General features: G+C 38.4%; 1 protein-coding gene across 1 annotated transcript in view; it reads right to left on the reverse strand.

The window, feature by feature from the left end:
• Window positions 1-780: 780 nt before the first annotated feature.
• Window positions 781-22,820, reverse strand: part of TUBGCP6 (tubulin gamma complex component 6) — a 40,231-nt gene continuing 18,191 nt past the window's right edge. The window contains exons 16-27 of the mRNA XM_060777781.2: window positions 21,665-21,803; window positions 21,440-21,556; window positions 19,510-20,755; window positions 17,692-17,753; window positions 15,803-15,995; window positions 12,624-12,792; window positions 9,781-9,922; window positions 9,406-9,600; window positions 7,227-7,359; window positions 6,655-6,868; window positions 3,563-3,762; window positions 781-1,218 (exon numbers count right to left, since the gene is read on the reverse strand). Coding sequence (XP_060633764.2) covers window positions 1,127-1,218; window positions 3,563-3,762; window positions 6,655-6,868; window positions 7,227-7,359; window positions 9,406-9,600; window positions 9,781-9,922; window positions 12,624-12,792; window positions 15,803-15,995; window positions 17,692-17,753; window positions 19,510-20,755; window positions 21,440-21,556; window positions 21,665-21,803 — 2,902 coding nt within the window. The 3' untranslated portion in view covers window positions 781-1,126. The remainder of the gene's footprint in view (window positions 1,219-3,562; window positions 3,763-6,654; window positions 6,869-7,226; window positions 7,360-9,405; window positions 9,601-9,780; window positions 9,923-12,623; window positions 12,793-15,802; window positions 15,996-17,691; window positions 17,754-19,509; window positions 20,756-21,439; window positions 21,557-21,664; window positions 21,804-22,820) is intronic.

A 22,820-nucleotide genomic window follows, 5' to 3' on the forward strand; every position in this document is an offset into this window, starting at 1 on the left:
AATAATGGGTTGCTGTGAGTTTTCCAGGCTGTATGGCCATGTTCCAGAAGCATTCTCTCCTGACACTTTCCCACATCTATGGCAGGCATCCTCAGAGGTTGTGAGGTCTGTTGGAAACTAGACAAGTGAGGTTTATATATCTGTGGAATGTCCAGGGTAGGAGAAAGATCTCTAGTCTGCTGGAGGCAGGTGTGAATGTTGCAAATGGCCACCTTGATTAGTATTTAGTAGCCTTACTCTAATAACTACCATGTCAGAGTAACACAAAGAAGCCACTGAAATACACAAGCACGTGGACAATTTCAACAGAAAGGAAGAAACCATGAAAATGAACAAAATTTGGCTACTAGTATTAAAAAACCCTCTAAAATCAGGACAGTAAATAAAGAGCAACACTCAAAAATATGGGAATTCCAGACAAGAATCAATCAGGATCAGCTAACATCTCCCAACAAAGGATTCCCCCAGGCAGCAGCCAGCTGGGATTTGAAGCTGCAAGGCCATTCAATGCTAATCAAGCTGATCAACTGCAGCTTTCACACTTGCCTCCAACAGAAAAGAGTTCTTTCTCCCACCCTGGACAATCCACAGATATATAAACTCCATTTGCCTAGTTTCCAACAAACCTCACAACTTATTAGGATGCCTGAGGAAAACTCACAGCAACCCAGTGATTCCGGCCATGAAAGCCTTCGACAACACATTGCTCAAATAATATTATAACTTGTCTCATAACAGTGAACTAAACCTACAAAAGAGATTTAGAGGAAAAGAAAGAAGGGCGTTTTGGTTTTGCGGTTTATTGCTCACACATTTACAAGAGAGGTTTACACAATTTACACATTAACAAATTTACACTTCTGTATGGACACTGGGCAACATGCTTTCCTGCACCAGGAAGGACAATAGGAACTTCTGTCATGCGATGGAGAAAAACGAAGTATCTTCCTAGATGTAAATGGGATCTTCTGGGGATCCAGTCTCTCTGTCAGTGTTTCTAAAAAAAGAGCTTCCTGTTTTAGAAGCATTATTGAATTTTTCAACAAGCCAAGACCATTAAATAGCAGAATTGAACCATAAAATGCTGAATACATTCTATCATAGGTTTGTGCTGTATTATACAGACTCAGTTATCTTTATAGTAGTTATTAAAGTTGATTCGTAATAGGAAATCTTCCAGGTGAGGCTGGTATCCTCTGTTGACCAACTTGGTTACAACTGCAGGGAGGACAAGGAAAAAGGAAGTTCAGAACATTTACAGTCCAGCTTTCAGTTGGTGCAAAATTAATACCTATTCTGAAATGCAAAATGTATGCAATTCAGCCTACTCCAAGTCTCCTTCTGGAAAAATACAGTGGTCACATGCTTGTCAAAGTACCCTAACTGCTGAACTAACTTTAGCTCTTCTAGTATAATTCCACTTAATTCCACTTAAAGTCTAACATGGGACCTCAGCATTTTTCTGCAAGTCTTTTTGGTATCTAAATGTGTAGGTTTTAAATGAATGTTATTTCACTTGATAAGATCCCAAAATGCTTTGCTTCATCAAATGCTTCATTCAACCAAGTACAGTATTGTTGGGCAAGTGGGCTTATTAACAAAAAACCCTCCTCATAAATGTACAGCAGAGTAACTTAGCAGCAGCAGTGTGACCCAGCACCAGTAGCCACAAGTGCTAAAAAGAACAAAAACACACAGACCAATGTTATCTCTTCCATAGGAGGCTTTCTTTTAACTAAAATAATATGGTTGCACTATTTAAAAGAACTAGGCTTCCATAACACAAATAAACAAATACATAATAGCTTTACACGCATCAGGCTCCACACTGGAGCTTTCTCACACAAGGATTCTCTCACACAGAGGTTTACCTCACACTCTTCAGGATGACACTAGCTTTGGCCCACTAACTCTAATAGGCTTCGGCCTACTCACTCTCCTCAGGAAGACACTAGCTTTGGCCTACTGACTCTAACAGGCTTCGGCCTACGGACTCTTTCAGTACTTGACTCACGGGAGCGGGGTACAGGGAGTATACAATGCCCTTGCTTCGCCAGCTCCACTGGCTGCCTATTAGCTTCTGGGCTTGATTCAAAGTGTTGGTGCTAACCTATAACGCCCTAAATGGTTCCGACCCAGTTTACCTGTCCGAACGTATCTCTTTCTACAAACCACCTAGGATGTTAAGATCATCTGGGGAGGCCCTGCTCTCGGTCCCATCACAGTCGCGTTTGGTGGGGACGAGAGACAGGGCTTTCTCCATGGTGGCCCCTCGGTTGTGGAACTTCCTCCCCAGAGAGGTTAGATCTGCCCCCTCCTTCCTGACCTTCCGGAAGAAACTTAAATCCTGGTTATGGGATCAAGTGTTCACACAATAATTTATTTTAGCCCTAAACGGTTCTGGCCCAACTTATCTATCCAAACGTATCTCGGCCTATCAGCTCACCAGGACCCTAAGATCTTCTGGGGAGGCCCTGCTCTCTATCCCGCCTGCTTCACAGGTGCGGCTGGCGGGGACGAGAGACAGGGCCTTTTCTGTGGTGGCCCCTCGGCTTTGGAACGCCCTTCCCATAGAGGTAAGGTCAGCCCCCTCGCTGATGGTGTTTCGAAAAAGACTAAAGACATGGATGTTCGAACAAGCATTCGGTTAACTCGGTGCAATGAATCTGATGATCAAGGACTGGTAATCACAGACGATGAAATTGGACTGCGTTTTTAGTTAAGAGATGCACTGGTTTGTTATTGGTGGCCCAATACTGTATATTTGTATGTGTTTTTATGCTTTTTATATTGAATACTGTTGATATTGTATTGTTGTAAACCGCGTTGAGTCACCAATGTAGGCTGAGAAACGGCGGTATACAAGCGCAGAAATATATAAATAAATAAATACAAGATTTTATTGGACCGTACTTGGACTGCTTTGGACGAAGATTTTAATTCTGGTGATTTTAATCTGACGAGCGAGTTTTAATGTATATTTATGATTATTTTAATTGTATGGCTGTACTTATTATGTGTTTCACATTATGCTTGGCAGTGAATGTTGCCAGTTTGGAAGCCGTTCTGAGTCCCTCCTCAGAGGTTGAGAAGGATGGGGCATAACTGTTTTAAATAAAAAATAAATATTTTTTGTAATAAAAATACCCAGTTCGTTTTTAATATTTCTGATAAGTATTGCTTTGGTTGGGCAATTAATCTGAAATAATGTAAGTAAACTTCCTAGTCTGCTGTTCAAGGTCAGATTATTTTCTCAAGAGCTGCTCTTGCCAGTAAAGTTCACGCAACGGCAACAACAACAATAGCAGTCAGCCTTAGACATCAGATAACTATGAAAGCACTGTTATGCAAGACTGCCTGGAATGCGAAGTCATGGTTTCAACGCAACAAGTAGATACAGAAAAAAAATACCAGGCTATGGAGACATAATCAAATCATCATGGTGCTTTGCACTATGAAAGAAAAGCATAAACATGTATACTAACTAGTGCCTTTATAATACTATGCAAAGTGCATTTATCTTTCCATTGCATGGCATGTTCTTATCAAGCTCTGGTCTTACCGTCAAATAGGAAGTGGGAATAATATTTGAAGGTGTTATAGGATTGCTGCATCAAGCCAAAGTTGGGGTGAACGGCCATTTGTTTGCTGGTATCAAAACTCCACGACTGAGATATCAGCTGGCTGCGGAACTTTAAAATGAAGCTGAAGATGCTGTGGATGATGTTCATCACAGGAGCCGCCTTTTCTGTCAGCAAGCCCCTGTCAAAAGGGAAACATATTATTACCTGGAAAGTGGGGCTACAAGTCTTTTTCCGTGGCAGCAAATATTTAAATTGTTGTCCCTCCTCACCCACAACGTTGTTGTCTCATTAACTGACACTTCTGAAGTTTGCTGGAATAATTTTGGAATTGAGAAACTCTCATGCTAAAAAAACAACTGCTTGCCTTTTCCTGTCATGTAGGAGAAGGCAAACTTACCCAAAAGTCTATTGCTCTGGGGAAAGTCTAGGAGGTCCAGATATCATTAACATACCTTATGCTACCATTCACACACACACTTACTTATTAAGGTTTTAATTAGCTGAATTCAGAACTATGTAAAACGTGTTTTTCCTGATATTGTTAGTCTGTGTGGTTCCCCATGTTATGGCATAAACAAAGTTGTGAATGATGGATGCTATATTCCAAGAACATCTGGAGGACCACACAATCTTCAGGTTTTGCTTAGTGGGATCTCATTCAACATATCAGTTTCGAAGACATTTCTTTCTACTCTTTCTTTTTCTTCATTTCAGATTTTTTCCATGCATTCCTACTCTTTCTGTCCAAATGTTTACTGTGTATTCCACTCCCATCTAATTCCATTTCTTTCTGCTCTTTATCACCACATTAGCATGTTGGTAGCTAGAAACTAAATCATAACTTAGGTTGCATTTCTTAAACTAGTCACACAAACCAAAGGGTTTACAGCCTCAAAGTGTGTCCATCACAACAAATGCATAGACTAATATTGGAAAAGCATCAAATGAACCCTTTCCAGGCAAATGAAAACAGCAAATTAAGAACTACGATATTCTTTTTCAAATCCCAACAGCACAAAGTAAGTTTCTTCACTTTTCATGCACAACATCTGACATGTATGACCATGTATTTTCAAGCTGCCTGTCAATTTTCCATGAATTTTATAGGGTTTCACAGGTAAGGAATACTTAGAGGTGATTTTTTTCCAGTTCCTTCCTATAAGCTCCTACTGTTAGGCCCAGCTTCTGCCAACCTAGCAGTTCAAAAACATGCAAATGTGAGTAGATCAATAGGTACCGCTTTGGCGGGAAGATAACAGCGCTCCATGCAGTCATGCTGGCCACATGACTTTGGAGGCGTCTACGGACAACACCGGCACTTTGGCATAGAAATGGAAATGAGCACCAAACCCCAGAGTTGGACACGACTAGACTCAATATCATGGGAAAACTTTATCTTTACCTTTTTCCTTCCTTTGAAACATACCTTAAGGTAATTGGTACTTGGTGGCTGTGTTGGTGTTCTCCCCTCCAAGTACAAACCCGTGCTGATCCTGCTTAGCTTTCAAGATCAGATGGGATCTGTGATCTTTAGGGTATCTGACATATCTGTCAATTTTTTGAAAAGTGGGAAGCATCAAGGAATCCAAATGAACTCTTTGCCTCCCTCTGCTGGACACTCCAGTAATGACAATTATATTGGAAGGAGTTTGAAAATGCTTCATACTCCCCGTTCTCTAAACTTCTATCATAGGGCTTCATCACACTAGAGAATGAATCCACTTTAAATCCAGTTGCTGCCTTCTGCAGAATTTTGGGTTTGTAGTTTAGGGAGGAGCCTTTAACAGCCTCGCCAAACTATAAACCCCAGAATTCTGCAGGAGCCAGAAACCGGATTTTAAGTGGATTTATTCAAGTTGATTTAAACACATCTAATTTCTGCCTCTGAAACAATCCTAAGGTGGGATCTATTATCTCCTCACACAATACACATGACACCCACACTGAAATCAGCACCAAAGGCGAAGACAGAGATCCATATTTATTGTAGGCTGGAATCCTCTATGGCAGAGATTCTTAAACCTTTCTACTTGGGACTCCTTGATTAGTTATTACTTAATGTTATTATGTATTAACTAATAACATTAATTAATAACAAACCACATTTGCCAGGCTTACCAAACAGGCTGATTTCCCTTTTTATGATGTACTGACGAAGCATCTTCTGAAGATTCCAGTGTAAACCCTGCACAACAGATTTGGGTAAATGTCGAAGCCACCAGGTGACATTCAGAAATCTTTTATTGTTGCCATTTTTTTCAGGACCCCAATGTTGAGCTAAGGAAACCTCATACGGGGTCAGGACACAGTTTAAGAAATAGTGTTCAATGGCAGTTATAAATGTGTAACTAGAGTCATGGAGTCATGGTGTATTTATGAGCCCAATGTAATCCCTTTTTTTCATGTCAGGAGTGACTTAAGAAACTAAGTCGCTTCTGGTGTGAGAGAATTGGCCATCTGCAAGGACGTTGCCCAGGGGACGCCTGGATGTTTTGATATTTTACCATCCTTGTGGGAGGCTTTTCTCATGTCTCCGCATGGGGAGCTAGAGCTGACAGAGGGAGTTCATCTATGCTCTCCCTGGATTCAAACCTGCGACCTGTTGGTCTTCTGTCCTATCGTCACAATGATTTAACCCATTGCGCCACCAGGGGCTCCAGGGTACTCCCTAAACGTGTACCTATGCAGATACCTTGAAAGTTTCCCCAATCATGACTTCCCAGTGTGAGTTTGGAAGGGACTCCCTTTGATAACAGTGGGAGGCTATAGAGCACATGTGTCAAACTCAAGGCCTGCAGGCTGAATCCAGCCCACATATCATTTTATGTGGCCCTTAGGATGCTGGTGGGGTTCAGAGTGTCACTGAATGTGGGTGAACTACAACTCCCATCATCCTGGGTCAATTCCCCCCCCCCCCAAAAAAACCCAACCCTGCCAGTAGTTTAAGTTGGCCATGTTGAGTAAGCCAAGGATTCACTGAATAGCACATAACTTATACATACGTATCACTAATACAGGATATGTGGCAAATCTTTATAATCCTCTGTATTGCATATAACAATATTCTTACCGGAAGATTGCTTTGTTGAGGTATTCTGCATGTGTTTTGTAAATGTCTTCCAAGTTCCCGACTGAAGACAGTTTGTTTCGAAACTCGCACCAGGTCACGTGCAAGATTTGATTTGCAATATAACCCTGAATCACTTTGACAAAGTGCTGCATTTCATGCTTATAAAGCTGGAGTTGCCGAAATTGAACGGAATTTGATGCATGTTTCACTAGGGCTGAAAGAGAAAGAAAGAAATTACTAGCAGCACAGGAAAAAAAATACTACTACTGAATTTAAGGTCATATTACCACATTAATTTGAAACCACATTAATTTTCCCCAAACAGTTTGTGTAAACTCACATGCACTTGCCTCAGTCCAACCTCATATCAATGTAGTATAAACATCTGCAGGTGGACCTACACTACACAAACAGTGTTCACCTTCTATTATGCTGAGCTGAATGTAACTGAGTTAGATTATTCTCATGGAATACAAATACAAGAGACACCTGGTCAATGCAGACATAACTTGCTTATCTGAACAGGTGGGACTCTAAACTAGATAAATAAAAAAGAATCAGAATTATCTTACCAGTTCGCTTTAAATGGAACCAAACATCCTTAAGTGTCCACACCATATGCTTCAGTTGCAGCAAGAAGGAGAAGATTTTGTTATATTTGTTCATGCAGTTGTCAGTAATGACAATATTTAAGGGCCAGTCCACCTTAAAAAAGAAGAATTGAAATATATGTCAGAAATATTAAAAATTAACTAGGTATTTTTAATTACAAAAATATGAGTCAAGCAGTGAAAGGGTTAAATGGATGCAATGAGTCAGCAAAAGCTGCAGTTCTATATAAGCAGGTGTATTGGTAGTAGGCCTCTGTGTTAGTTTGCCTCAGTGGAAGAAAGGTCTCAGTCTGTGAGAGAAGGCCTCACAGTGTGAGGTAGCCTTAGTCTGTGAGAGAAGCCTCTGTGTGAGTGTCATGAAAATATCATTGCAGATTTGATCAATGTGGATTTAATATTATGTGTGGGAATGAATGGAAGAATGAAAGGATGTATGGCTGGAGCTAATAATTTTGGAAACACCAGTAAAAGACCCAAGCCTGCAATGACTAAATGACTACCTGCTTGCTGGACTGTAATTATTATTATTATTATTATTATTATTATTATTATTATTATTATTATTTACGCCATTTATATGCCACCCTTCTCACCCCGAAGGGGACTCAGAGCGGCTTACAATATATATTTTCATACAATATATTATATTATTAGCATAGTACAATATCAGTATATATTACTATATTGCACTATACCATTATATTGTAATATTATTAGTAATATTACATGTAATGTAAATATATAATTAAATTATATATATATATATATATATAAAAATTATATAAAATTATAATAATATATTATAATTATATATTATATAAAATATATTATATAAAATATATAAAATATATTATATAAAATTATAATTATATAACAATTATAATAAATATATAATTAAAAGTTGCTAATAAAAACTGAAAAGTAAACTGTTATAAGAACTGTGACAATGATTCTTTCAAGTTAAGGAAATGTTTGCAATGTTCCTTATGTTAAGAAGAAAGTCAACACAAGCCTTGTGTTTGTCAACACCAATCAAGAAGAGTCAACATCTGGCCAGGAAACTGAGATGGAGACAGGATGGAAGAAGTCTATCATTAATTTACAACTTTGGGACTACATCAGCAGAATATTCCTATAAAAGACTCAATCTAATTGTGACAGACCTGAGGAATCTGGTTCATCCACCTCTCTGCCCCATGGGAAGGACAGAGATGGTGTATTTGGAGAGTGGCAGATTTGCAAGGGAATAGTCTGGTTACTTTGGGGATTCTTTCTCAAGGGAAGAGGAAGACGTGCACTTTTGGAGTCTTAGATTTTGTCAGGTTCTGCTGTATGAAAAACAGAGATCTGGTCCTTGGTATTGTGCTTAGGGAAAGGATGCATTTTGAAGTTTTGGCATTATGGAAGTTTTGGAACTATGAATTGGCAGACTGCAGGAAAGCAGGGTCTGGCCTAACAGGTGCTTCTCCAAAGAGGGAGAAAAGGATATGGTAATATTTGGATGCATTATGATGAACGCATGTACATGTGTGTGAATGGTGATTGAAAATGTAATTCTCCATTGATTGTTGGTTAGCCATGTAATTGTGAATCCAATGTAGTTGCATAGAATCTGTATGTCTAAAAGTTTTTCTGTATACTCTCTTCACACTGGAAACTGCAATAAAAAGAACTTATGCTTTAAAGGTATTGCAAAGTTATTCATGACATGAGGTATGAGAAGGCCTCGTATGTGAAGCTCCAGTATGAGGATTGAACTTTATTTCTGTCATGGAACCTTGTTCTGTCATGCAACCATATTATTTTGCTATGAAGAGAATTCTTCTATGGAAGAGATAATATTGGTCTGAGTGTTTTTATTTTTTATCACTTTTGACTACTGGTGCTGGGTCACACTGCTGCTAATATGTTACTCTTGCTGTACATTTATGAGGAGGGTCTTTTGTTAATAAGGCCACTTGCCCAACAATATATGTTACTGTTGCATTACTCCTATCATTAGAAAATTCCAGTGGCTTTAAGATAAGGATTCAGAGACTAATGTTTTCTAAAAAAGACACACAATGCTTTAATAAGTAGCAAGAGAAGATGATTGGGATAGATCAGTTCCACTCAATAAAGTTTATCCATGAATTCTCACCTTATATCGTAGTTCTAAACAGTTTAAGGCATCGGGAGCATTAGGTTTGAACATCTCTGGAAGGTATTTCAGGGCAAAAGAAAGATTGGAAGCCAAGTGAGTGTCTCCATGAAGACTGTACTGCAGCGCCTTATTTAATATTGAATTGAGAACTAGTGGGTTTAGAAGTTCACCAGGTGTCTGGCCTGAACCAAGCTAGAATGGGAAAACATGGCATCAGAGACCGAGAATACATTAACACAATAACATTTGCAGAAATACTTGACACTAAATGGCAGATGAAGCAGAATTCTCCTGTGTTTGATGGTACAGGCACAGGGCAACTCTATCATAGCAACCGGAAGCAAGTTGAGAGGAAAAATCTTAAGAAAATACCTTTTCAAAAAGTAAATCACTGAGTGACTGGGCAAACTCTCCGTCTTCCATCAGCAAAAAATGCCTTAAGGCTCCAAAATGCTTCTCAACATTCAGCTCCACAAAGTAGTAGTCGACAATGGCTTTGTTCACCAGGGAAACACTAGGAGCAAATGAAAACATGCACCTTGGAACTTTATACAAATTGAATGGAAAAGTCCACCAATAAACTCCTTGATAAAGGCAAAAAAAATGTATATGACTACAAAGAAGCAAATTCAATCTGAGATAAAGATTGCATTTTGAATCTTAGGCTGGATCTCATTGTCCTATATCCCAGGATCAGATTATCTGCTTTGAACTGGATTACATGAGTCTACACTGCCAGGTAATCTGGGATCAGCAGATAATCTAGGATCAAATCTGGGAATATAGGGCAGTGTAGATCCAGCCTTATTTCATATTATGCTTTAAATCTGACTTTAGTCCCAGCAACCAGAATAGACCCATTGAATCAATGGGAATGTTTGTCTCAGGTATTTCAATATGTGTATGATTTAATAAATGCTTTTATGGCTGTATTTTAACTATGTTTTAATATGTGATATTATAGATGTATTTAACTATGTTTTGCCCCTCCTCGAACCTAAAAAGAAAGGCGGGTAATAAATACATCATTGTTAGCATATTTACTCGATTCTAACGTGCCATTGAATATAATGCACATCTCAGTTTTCAAAACCTTGAAACTAAAAAAAGGATTTGCTGACAAATGTAATGCACAGCAGCAAAAAGTTCACTTTTGTAATTTGACCAAAAAGTTATGTGTTATAGCTGTTGTGCATTTAGAACTCTTTCTTTAAAAAACAAATGTATTAGAATACCTCCAAAGGTATTAGAAATACCTCCAGAGAAGCAAGGAGACTCCACCATGTCCAAAGCATATTTTCCACCATGATTAGCATATTCCATTGCTAAACAGCTTGATTCTCCTCTTTTCTCTCCCCTTTCTTCTCACACCAGAGCTGAAAGAGTAGGCAAGGAGTCTGCATGCCATGTGAAATCCTGTGAACTGTAGCTTAGGGAACCAGAGAGGTCCTGGATCTCACTAGATTGTTCATGTTTTTTCAAACTATAGTTCAGCCTGCAACAGTCCGAGGGACTGTGAACTGGCACTCGGCTTAAACATTTGAGGAGCCCAACTCTAAGGCATCTACTCTAAGGCTTTTTAAAAGCAGGATGCACTAAGGAGGTCAAGCAGAGAGTAATAAGTCCTTCATCAAATAAGCATTGAGATGCATTCTCACTTCTTTAAAATTACTTGCAATTATTTTTCTTTATTATTAAGAAAAATCAACAACAGTTATTACATAGCTCAACAAAAAAAATATTTTTGGTGTTTTGGTTGTAAGGCCTGCTCCTTGGATTATTTAGGGTGCTAATTCGGAAACTGCATTGGACAGCCCATGAGATGTCGCACCGAAGCAGCTTTAAATGTCTCTTTGGCATGAACATGTCCTAGCTTTATGTCAGCTTGGGGGGATGTTGGACTGCCTTCCTGTTTGAGCAAGGAACCCCACAGAATCAATGTCCACGCTGTTGCTTCAAGGAAATGGGAATGATTTATTAACTAATCTTGGGTCTATCTCCACCCACAACACAGTCCATACTTAAAAATGGAAAGGTAACTGATTGTTCCTAAAGTGGCCAGTCATGGATAATTTCTGAGAAGAATAAATGAATGCTTTCTTCTGAGAACAGATGACAGTTGTCCTTGCTCTCTGTCTCTGGTATAGGGGTCTATGAGGCCCCTAATACCCAAGGTGTGAATTAGTTACTGGTTAACTAATTATTGGTTGACAACATTGACTTGAAATGGCTTGTCCAAGCCTGGATCTCACTGGGACCAACTGCAGACATGTCTTCCTTCCAAAATTCCCTGATGGTCTATGATCTAAAAAGGCTCCATTTCCACAGGCAAAGGGACGGACGAAACGGTTGACACAAACCAGGAAGGGTTTTCTTAAACCCCACCCTCATAAAACTAACATAAAAATGGCTACTCTCAAGCTGTGGGTGAATCAGCCTAACAAAAGGAACCGGTACTTATACAATTCCAGCACAGCCAACATCAGCTCTAGTTTCTTAGATACGGTTATCATGGTTCTCTATGGGTGAGCTGGTAATGTGGTATGTGTTCTGTATCCCAAAAACTAGAGCCAACAGAGGAAAACCTGTGCCATTTTTGGAAACAGCGGGGCAAATATATCCAGAAACAAGTTTAACATTTGAGGCACCAAAATGCGTGTTGGTCAGTGTAATTATGTTTTATAAGAAGCATTGCAATTTGTCATTCTAGAATGATTAGTTTGTGGATCAACTTCTTAGGCAAAGCTTTCTTGATAGCAAAAATAACTGAGGAAGAAACACAATTTGAAATGAACAGAAAGATATTTCATTTCAAAAAAGTAATCTAGTCCAGATTGCTGAATCAGTTTGCAGGTGTTGCTTCAAGACTCCATGAACTACTTCAACTGATCACCAATACAGTACTAAGATATGACATATAGTGAATGCTGAGAGCTGACATGGTGCAGTTGTTGAACTACAGCTCTGGCGACCAATGTTCGAATCCTTGCTCAATTATGAAACCCCACTGAACAAATCACACTCTCATCCTCAGTGGTTGGTACAGGCCAACCTTTGAAAAAAATCTTGCCAAGAAAACCTCATCAGGGTCTCCGTAAGTCAAAAGTGTCCTGACAGTATGTCTTGACAGTATGCAACAACAACTAGTGAACTGGTTGATATTCTTCTCTTAAGACACAGAAAATGAAAAGATTTTGAAGTACCATATTACTTACTGAGAAACCAAGGGAGCAGTAACAGACCGTTTCATCAGCACTGGCAGAGACAAGAGCTCACTGAGCTGTACAGCGGTTTCATCAGTTGCTGACTGTGCTGATGGCTCCATGGGGAACGTGAAGGATCGCGGGATGACATGATGCAGGAGATGGGAAACTGGAAGCTCTGCTACATGGGAGCAAAGAAATATCTCCATCGGTTTCCTCTTAAAGTTACTGGTTGCTCTTTTTAAAGAACTTCCAAACAACATCTATCTAAATCAGAGCTTCATAAACTGTGGATCTCAATCCCAAAGCTCAGAGTTGGGATCACAAAAATGTGGTGACAGTAAAAGGTTACTGAATGCCACCCATTTACACAAATCTGTGTGGAGTGTTGACCATGGACTCTGCAGAAAACGCTTCAGCTGTGCTCCATAAAAAGGAAAATCAGCCTGGGTTGCTGTGAGTTTTCTAGGCTGTAAGGCCATGTTCCAGAAGCATTCTCTCCTGATGTTTCACCCACATTTATGGCAGGCATCCTCAGAGGTAGACCCCTTGACCTCTGAGGATATCTGCAATAGATTTGAGCAAAACGTAAGGACAGAATGCTTCTGGAACATGGCCATACAACCCAGAAAACTCACAGCAACCCAGTGATTCCGGCCATGAAAGCCATTGACAAGCTTTGCAAATATTTTACTGTTTACCATCTATATATGGATTGTCCAGAGGCAATTAGATTAATAATGATGGTAACGGAAGTATGCACACAAGTATACTGTACTGTAGGCTTTAGCCAGAAACAGATGGAACAAAACTTTCCACCTTCTTCCCACAATATTTCTACCATAAACTGGTAGTTAAATGTAATTCTATTAATCGATTACAATAGATTAACTCTTTGGATTGATTTTTGGAATGATCTCTATGTAGCTTGGTAATGTAATATGTGCTGCATCCACTTGAGAAGCAGACCACTGCCCTTCCATTTTCTTCTAGACACAGCCACATGTTACTCTAAACACATGGGAACTCCAACTTGGGTAGCATTTAAGTGAGATTGTTTGGACACACTGCCTGAATCCCAGTTATGGAACTGATATCCAGGAAAACTCCTAGGTAGCTATCACAGTGGTTAAAGGGACTCTGGAGTAGATTATAAGACTGGTGGGAGAGGGCATGTGGCTGCCAATGGACTCCACTTCTGCAGTTCCTCAAAGCCCTCCAAGTCTTTAAAAATATTTTCAGTAATGTTTGAATGGAAACTATGCAGAATATGAAAACATGGAAACACACATAGATACCACCCTCACAACCAGCCACTTTCCCTCAAATGCCTCCATTTTCTCTGTAGCTCCTCTCAAAATAATGACAGAAAGTGGTGAGATGTGACTTCTTCTCACTGTTTTGAAAGGCATTGAAGATAAAAGGGAAGTATTTGGGCTTGCTGTGGATCGATGTGGCCCACAGCAGACTATATTGTCATATAATACATTTCAGAATGCAGAGTACCGTATATACTCAAGTATAAACTGAGTTCTTCAGCCCTTTTTTTAGGCTGAAAAAGCCTCCCTCAGTTTATACTCGAATCAAGGTTATTTACTATTTATTCTCTTATTATTTTTATTACATTGATTATTTTTGTCTATTTATTATTATTATTACACTGATTATTTTATCCTATTAATTATTACATTTATTATTTTACTCTATCATCGTTGTTATTAGTTACATTATTTTACTCTATTATTATTATTACATTTATTATTTTACTTTATTATTATTATCACATTTCCATTATTTTACTCTATTATTATTATTATTATTATTATTACTTTTTATTACATTTATTATTTTACTCTCTTTATTATTGGAAGGATACGTAAGCACATTTACATTGAAGAAGTTTAGAATAATGGTTTAATCAGAGTTGGACAGTCTCATCTTAAATTACACTTTTATGTAAATATTAAAAAATTTTAACCTACTTATGCCTCAATTAATGTAATTTTATTTGTTGTTGTTGTTCATTCGTTCAGTCGTCTCCGACTCTTCGTGACCTCATGGACCAGCCTACGCCAGAGCTCCCTGTCGGCCGTCACCACCCCCAGCTCCCTCAAGGTCAGTCCAGTCACTTCAAGGATGCCATCCATCCATCTTGCCCTTGGTCGGCCCCTCTTCCTTTTGCCTTCCACTTTCCCCAGCATCATTGTCTTCTCTAGGCTTTCCTGTCTCCTCATGATGTGGCCAAAGTACTTCAACTTTGTCTCTAGTATCTTTCCCTCCAGTGAGCAGTCGGGCTTTATTTCCTGGAGGATGGACTGGTTGGATCTTCTCGCAGTCCAAGGCACTCTCAGCACTTTCCTCCAGCACCACAGCTCAAAAGCATCGATCTTCCTTCGCTCAGCCTTCCCTAAGGTCCAGCTCTCACATCCGTAGGTTACTACAGGGAATACCATGGCTTTGACTAGGCGGATCTTTGTTGCCAGTTTGAAATTTACCAGTAGCTACTGCATTTCCTTTTTTTTTTTTAATATTATTTTTTTGAATTTTCTCTTTATACAGTGAAAGAGTGGGAACAATTAACTGGATAGAAAGGGTGGGAAAAAACAAGAGGATAGAGTTGTGGGGGGGGGGGGTTCCGGGCGGGGGGAAGAAGGGGGGGGGGAAGGTCTGAAGGAGGGGAAGGGGTGGTGGAGGGTATAGGTCCTCAGACTCCCATTCGGTCTACAGGGAAGTGTCTTCTTTGTTCATTGATTTCTTTTTTCTTTTTCTTTTCTTTTTTTTTAAATAATTATTATTAATGTTATTATTATTGTTTTTCTTCTGAATTCTTTGGTTTACTTTCGGTGTAGCACTTTAAATGAATTATATATCTAGTTTGATTTGTTTTTTGAGATATTCTTCGAAATCTTTGTAGCTACTGCATTTCCCACCCTCGGCTTATACAGAAGTTAATATGTTTTTTTTGTGGTAAAATCAGGTGTCTTGGCTTGTACTCAGGTCGACTTATACTCACATATATACAGTGACTGCTTTGAACTGGATTACACAAATCTATGCTACCATATAACCCAGTTCAATGCAGTTAATCCACATCCACCGCTATAGTATTTTAGACAAACACACATATTATTCCTCTTAAGTGTAACTAACTGTTATATGCTCCTTATGTTCCCCACTTTGAGAATACTCACACATCAAATCATAGTTGTCTTGATATTCTTCCAGACAATACTGATCAGACAACGTTTTCAAATAATCTTCCTCCTTCTTCCACATGGCAACAGCAGCGTTCTCTCCTTCTTGACTTTCAGATGCACTGGCGTTGGAAATGCAAATTTCCTGAGTTATGAGAACCAGTTCTGTTGATTTCTCAGTGTCTTCTCCCTGAAGGAAAAAAAACTACCAAGTATTAATTTACCACCTAGATTTGAAATATTTCAGTATCAGCTTTTATCCACCTAAATTCTAATTGAATAAAAATATGGAGCCTACTCAACAATAGAGCTTAAGATAGAAATTACAAGACAATGGTAGTGGTGGATTATTTTCCCCATCTCAACCCCACTTTTCTGCTTGATAATTTTTATATCACTCTTGGGTATATAGAATAATCAGCATTTGCAAAGCTTGCTGAACAGGCTGAATTTCCTTTTTATGAAACAATTTCTGTAGAGTCCTCTGTAAACTCTTCACATTGTTGCTAACAGATTTGTGTAAATGGTTCAGAAATCTTTTACTTTTGCCCAATTTTTTGCGACCCCAACACTGATTTAAGAGAACCGCATTTGGGGTCAGGACGGACCCAGTTTTAGAAGCAGTGGCTTAGAGCATCATTGTCCACATTCATGCCAAAAATTCCCCCATCACTATTCACTTGCCCAGGAGAGAACTCTTTGCCCAGAAGTGAGGTAGATCATGCAGAGTTGTCAGGATAACCTTTCAGATTTCAAAGTTGGAATGAAGATTGTGCAGCCTGTTATGCTTCTCCACTTTCTGTGTAATTTCTGAATCCACTATTTCCCCAAACCCCGCATTTTGTCCCTTTCATAGTGTACCCCACATTTTAGGGGGGTTTTCTGTGAGCAAACTCTAGGAACTGTTTAAACTGCCATATGTATACAGGCAGAGTTGATAAAAATTACAGTACTTTTCAATGAGTTCCCCATATCCCCTAACCTTGGGGATTTGGGGGAATACAACTCCTAACAGGTACATTTCCAAAACTCTTGTCTATGAATCACTATATTACTTGGTTCCCTTCCTCCAGCCTTACTGAAGCTACCTTAAGCCCGTATTTTGTGTTTTCAGCTAAAAGGCTTGTGACTCAACGAAATTCCACACCTCCACAACTGTCTACTCCCACCTTTCCATCTGGCAGCTCTATTACACTATGACAAAGGGCAAGGATGACACAGCACTGATTTGGATATTCCTTACAAGCTGCTTTTGTCTCACAAGAAAGCTCTCTGAAGAGCCCAAGTTCTTAAAGCTACACACGAGCAGAAGGCATTAATATCCAGTTAGTTTGCAACTAAATCGGTGGTAAAGATGGTGTTGTCGACACATCAAAGTAAAGCGTATCATGGATTTAAAAAATAATTTTCCAGCAATATATATTGCAGGATAGGTATAAATGCAAAATGGATAAATTCAATATTTTTAAAAATAATGATAAAACAAATTGCCATACATAGCACCGTCACCACTACAGTAACACAATATTACTCACTATGACATTACAGAAACATTACTTAGTCCTAATCTTTTTTTAATACTGGTTTTAAACCAATTCATTGGATATGTTGCAATAGCAGATTCCCAGATTAGCTTAGATTTTCTATTTTTGGTTATTTAATATTTAATATTTATTTTACTCAAGTGATATTTGTCTTTACTGTTCTAATGTAGCAAAAATCCTATATAAAGTCATATTATGTATTTTTTGACATTGATATTGAAATCTGAAATATATATAGAAAGTATTTACAGAAACAGAACAGAAATATCCATATAACCTTAACTCATGGTTGATGTTAGGGGAGGCAGTTAGTTCAAACTTCAAATGTTATTGATTCCTCACCTGCAAATTCTGAGGAGGATTTGGTGGTTCTTCGATATCTTCTGTTGTGATTGATATTATTACTTCAAAAGGAAAAGGGGGAAAGGAGAATATTATTTGCCTGTTTATCTATGATGGTAAGAAAGTCACCTAATTGACTAAAATGTTATTTTGATATTTTTAAAAAAATATTTTTATTTGTTTTATCATAATTCAAAACATTTGTTATACATCATTTTTATACTGTAGACACCTAATATTTAATACAGTATGTAATACATTTTTTTCTTTAGCATCTACTGTTATTTTCACACTTATACATATTTTCTATCCCTCACCACTGCACTCCCCTTCCCCTTGAGCCATTTCTTTTATGTATCCTCTGTCCAAAATTTCATTTCCGCTTATGGAGGTAATTTTCTGTTTTTCTTTTTAAATCCTCTTTTAACAAATTTTCTCCATACATCATCAAAATTACTTTGTTTTCGTATCCCTGTTTTAACTTTTAATTTATGTGTCAGGTGATCATTTATTGCCAATTTCCAAACTTCCTTATACCACTCTTCTATTTGTATCTTTATTTCCCTTTTCCAATGTCTTGCTATAAGCAGTCTTGCTACTGTTAATAAAAAATAAATCTTTTTCCTCTTTTTCAACTGTTTATTATATAATGATAATAAAGCAATGCTAGAACTTTTCTATTTTGATATCCATTATATCCTATATCTCTTTAAATACCTTTCTCCAAAAATTACTTACATATTTACATTGCCACCACAAATGTATATATGTACCCATTTCTTGGCATCCTTTTCAAAAAAAAAATTAAATAGTTTTTCTTCACATATGCTATTTTTCATTGCTGCTAGAGACCATTATTTTGATATTTAACATAGAAATTTGCGAACAGGAAACATTTGAAATATACGATAATTTAGATCCCAAACCTTCCACTTTGCAGACCTGAAACTCAGTACTGGAATTTTTCCTCTTAGCCATAAAGAATTTCAGCTATTAAAAATTATGATTTGTATACACTCATCACAAATGGTTTAAGAGTGATATTTGGAAGGGGAAGAAGTCAAAGTACTATTAGGTAATTCCAACCCATACAGAACATAGTTTTAATTCAAGTAAACTGTCTAGGCCAGGGGTCCTCAAACTAAGGGTTACATAACAACAACAACAATCCTATCTCATCAGCCAAAAGCAGGCTCACACTTCCCATTGAAATACTAATAAGTTTATATTTGTTATATTGTAATTATTGTATTGTTTTAAAGTGTTTTTCTGCACTACAAATAAGATATGTTCAGTGTGCATAGGAATTCATTCATTTTTTTTTTCAAATTATAATCCAGCCCTCCAACAGTTTGAGGGACTGTGACCTGGCCCTCTGTTTAAAACGTTTGAGGACCCCTGGTCTAGGCCAATGATTCTCAACCTGTGGGTCCCCAGGTGTTTTGGCCTACAACTCCCAGAAATCCCAGCCAGTTTACCAGCTTTCAGGATTTCTGGGAGTTGAAGACCAAAACACCTGGGAACCCACAGGTTGAGAATCACTGGTCTAGGCCAATATGGTGTAGCACAGGAAACCGATTCAGCCATGGAAACCTTGGATAAGTCACAAACTCCATCTTTAGAGGAAGCAAAAGTAAATCTCCTTTAAACAAATTCTGCCAGGAAAACCCTGTAATAGGTTTGCCTTAAGATTGCTGTTAAGTCTGAAATGACTTGAAGGCATATAACAACTACCCCCATTCACCAAGTATTAAAGCTATTTATTAAAACATTCAGATATGTTTTTAATCTGTCAAAATGTGTTTTGTTGTTACTCACCTTCCTCTTCTTCTCCTAAGCTCCTTTCTTGGTTTTCATCCAGGTTAACTCCCAATACAGAATCAGATGATCTCACTTCTTGCCCTTTATTATTCCCTTTGACAGCAGAAAATGCCCCGTTGTATAAGAATGCCTGTAACGTAGAGCTAGAGGCAGGGCCAGAGACTGTTTTAAGATGAGGTATCGGGTCACTGTCAGTTGAAGGAGTAAATTGGCCGATCTGGATACTTGATTGGGATGCATGGCCAAAGGGGTTCCATCGAGGCTTTGAAACCTCAAGATCCGAAACAAGTTCCCCAGTCCTAAAGTGCGACTCGGAGGCATGACCATGGATATTCCACCGAGGCCGACAGGACACCACCTCAGAAACATTTTCTCCAATTCTGATGTTGGCATCTGACGTGTGTCCGTGGATGTTCCACCGAGGTCTGCTTGGCTCTACGTTAGACACAAACTCGCCAATCTTGATGTTGGCATCTGAAGCATGCCCATGGACACTCCACCTGGGCCTGGAGGGCTCGACATCAGAGGCATATTCTCCAACTTGAATGTGAGCTGCAGACACGTGGCCATGGATATTCCAGCGAGGCCGGCTTGTCTCTTCCTCAGGAGTGTATTCTCCAATTCGAATGTGTGCATCCGAAGAATGGCCATGAGGATTTGAATGCGGCTGGGTTGCTTCTGCATCTGGAACATACTCGCCTATCTTAATGCTTGCATCAGAAGAATGGCCATGGATATTCCAACGAGGCCTCCTGCTTTCAACCTCAAAAACATTTTCCCCAACTCTGACGTGACTTTGCAAACCTGAAGGCCTGAGAACAGTACTGAAGTCATATTCTGGGGCGATTGCTTCTCCTTCTGTGACATCTTTCAGTGCAGAATTTCCTTCAACCACCTGGTCACTCGAGGAAAGATCGGAACTGATGTTTTGCAAAGCTTCTTCTAATAAGCTGCTCTCCTTTGTAGTACAGGGGGCTGAAGGGGTTTCCTCCTGAGACTTTGGTAAAAAATCTTCAAAATCCAGGCCTTGTTCTGACACACTCTTTGAGAGAGGAATTGTTCCCTTTGTACAGAGTACCTGGGTTGCGGTTTCTGTTTCTTCCAACTCAGAAGACTCAGTAGCCTGCGTATTTGCTGGCTGTGCAACGTCTAGTGGTTTATCTGAAGCATCATTTGCCAGCTCAGATCCTGTATTTCTGTCAGTGTCTCTATCATTAGGATAGTCAGGCTCTGCAGGAGTTAACTGAAGTGCAAATAAAGAAAACCATTATTAAAATAACGACATTTTATTGATGTAATATTGTGTTATCTGTATTTTAATAGTGTTATGCTTTATTGTTCTGCTTTAGTCCTGTTGTACCCTGTTGTACCCAAGTACAGGCGGGTGTAATAATAATAATAATAATAATAATAATAATAATAATAATAATATACTGCCAGAATGTCTTTCATTCACAATGTTTAACAATACTATGTTGTAGCATTTTTTAAATAATTTTATATGTTCATGTTTATTTTTTTTTGTTGGCTTATGATAGTATAACTAGTATGCATAACAGTCTATTGCAACTAGAGTAGGCCTCCACTTTCACATTGTTTAGAGGCACAGGACTACTGCAAAAGTGGAAACACTGCATTACACACACACACACACATATATATACACACATATACCTGGGAGGACACATTTCTTTGAATTTCTAGGTTCTCTAGTGTGACTCTATGGTCAATTTCCACCAGAAGCTGACCACAGAGTCATGCTGGAGGTCCTAGAGATTCCTAGACAGACCATATTAATCAAATTCACAAATAACCAAATCCTCAAAAGTTAAGCTCACAAATTTGGAGGACCAATTGTATTAAATTTGGAGGACCAATTGTATTAACATTTGTCATTAGACAATGTATATAAAACAACAAGACCAACCTGAAGAACAGAATCTCCCACTGGCATAAGCCCAGCTGAAGCCTGCTGACTTCGATATTCTGGAATTATATCTACCTTCCTCCTGTATTGTCCATTGGGAAGTTTTTCAAGCATTTCCTAAGGATCAAATAAGGGTCAAAATCTAAACTGTAAACATACTAAGTGTATTTAAGTAACTAAAGACAACTTGCTAGCTCTCGAAAGAAGGAGAAATAGCCACACTACCTCAATACGTTTTTGATCTTCCATCAGAAATTTAAGACGGGCTGTTTCCAGTTTATGTCTTTGAATTTTCCATAAGGCTTTCTTTTCTCTATGAGCTGCTTCTTCTGAGAGTTTGCTATAATGGTCAATTAACTCTTGCCTGTATGAATCAGAAGAATAAACTCACAATGTCAAGTTGCAATAAAGCGGAGGGGGAAAAAATTTAAATTCCTTCACAACTCAAAATGTATCCCACAAACTAAAAGGCAGAGAGCTCACAATTGTGACCTCCCTGCCCTGAGGAAGTCAAATAGTTTATTAACACAACATCTGGACTTTCCTCAGTAATCAGTGTTACCAAAATTTACAATCTTGAAGAAAATTGTGACTTAACTACATTGATCAAATTCAGCAATTGGGTAGCTGCAAACTGTGTTTGTTCTGTCTTCAGGTGGTTTGGAAAAGACCTCCTCTTTTAAATTTAAATGATTCAAATGTAATAGACCATGAATCGGTATGTAAAAAATTGAATTCAAATCGAGCATTCTCTTTTAACAGATTACTCAGAGGATTCTGTGTACTGTGTGTTGCTTCTGTAAGAGTTCTTTTTTTCTTTCTTTCCTTTTATATCCTGCCAAGTTAGGGATCCAAGGCAACATAAATATATTTCATCCAATATATATTTAAAAAGAAGATAGTGTAATGGACATTGCAGGGGTTTTTAACATTTCTGAAATATGCATCTGCTCAAATATGTATGATTAAAAAAACTTTTCGCAATATTCTGTTAGTACAAAGTTTGGGATAAAGTCCAACTATTACACAGACTCCTCCTGGCCAGATTCATTGTCCTTCTCAGAAACTGAAAGAGTTCAAGGAGATATCTGTGGCTATTTGAAAGAGCCCTGCTGAATCAATCAAAGGCCTGCCTGGTATTGTTAACTGAACAGCCAGCTAAACAGCTAAAGAATTCCACAAGCAAAACATGTGACTACAACAGCACTCTAATATGCATTTTTCTTGGCCTCTTGAAAGAAATTCAGCCTCTCATACTGGATGTAACACAGGCATCACAATTAACAGTCATTGATAGTCTTATGATGGTATTCAAAACCTGAATTACAGCCATCCAAGTTGTGACATTCTACATTCCCAAAAATAATTCCCCAAGTCAACT

Source organism: Anolis sagrei, chromosome 5 (genome assembly GCF_037176765.1).
Source record: "Anolis sagrei isolate rAnoSag1 chromosome 5, rAnoSag1.mat, whole genome shotgun sequence".
NCBI lineage: Eukaryota > Metazoa > Chordata > Lepidosauria > Squamata > Dactyloidae > Anolis > Anolis sagrei.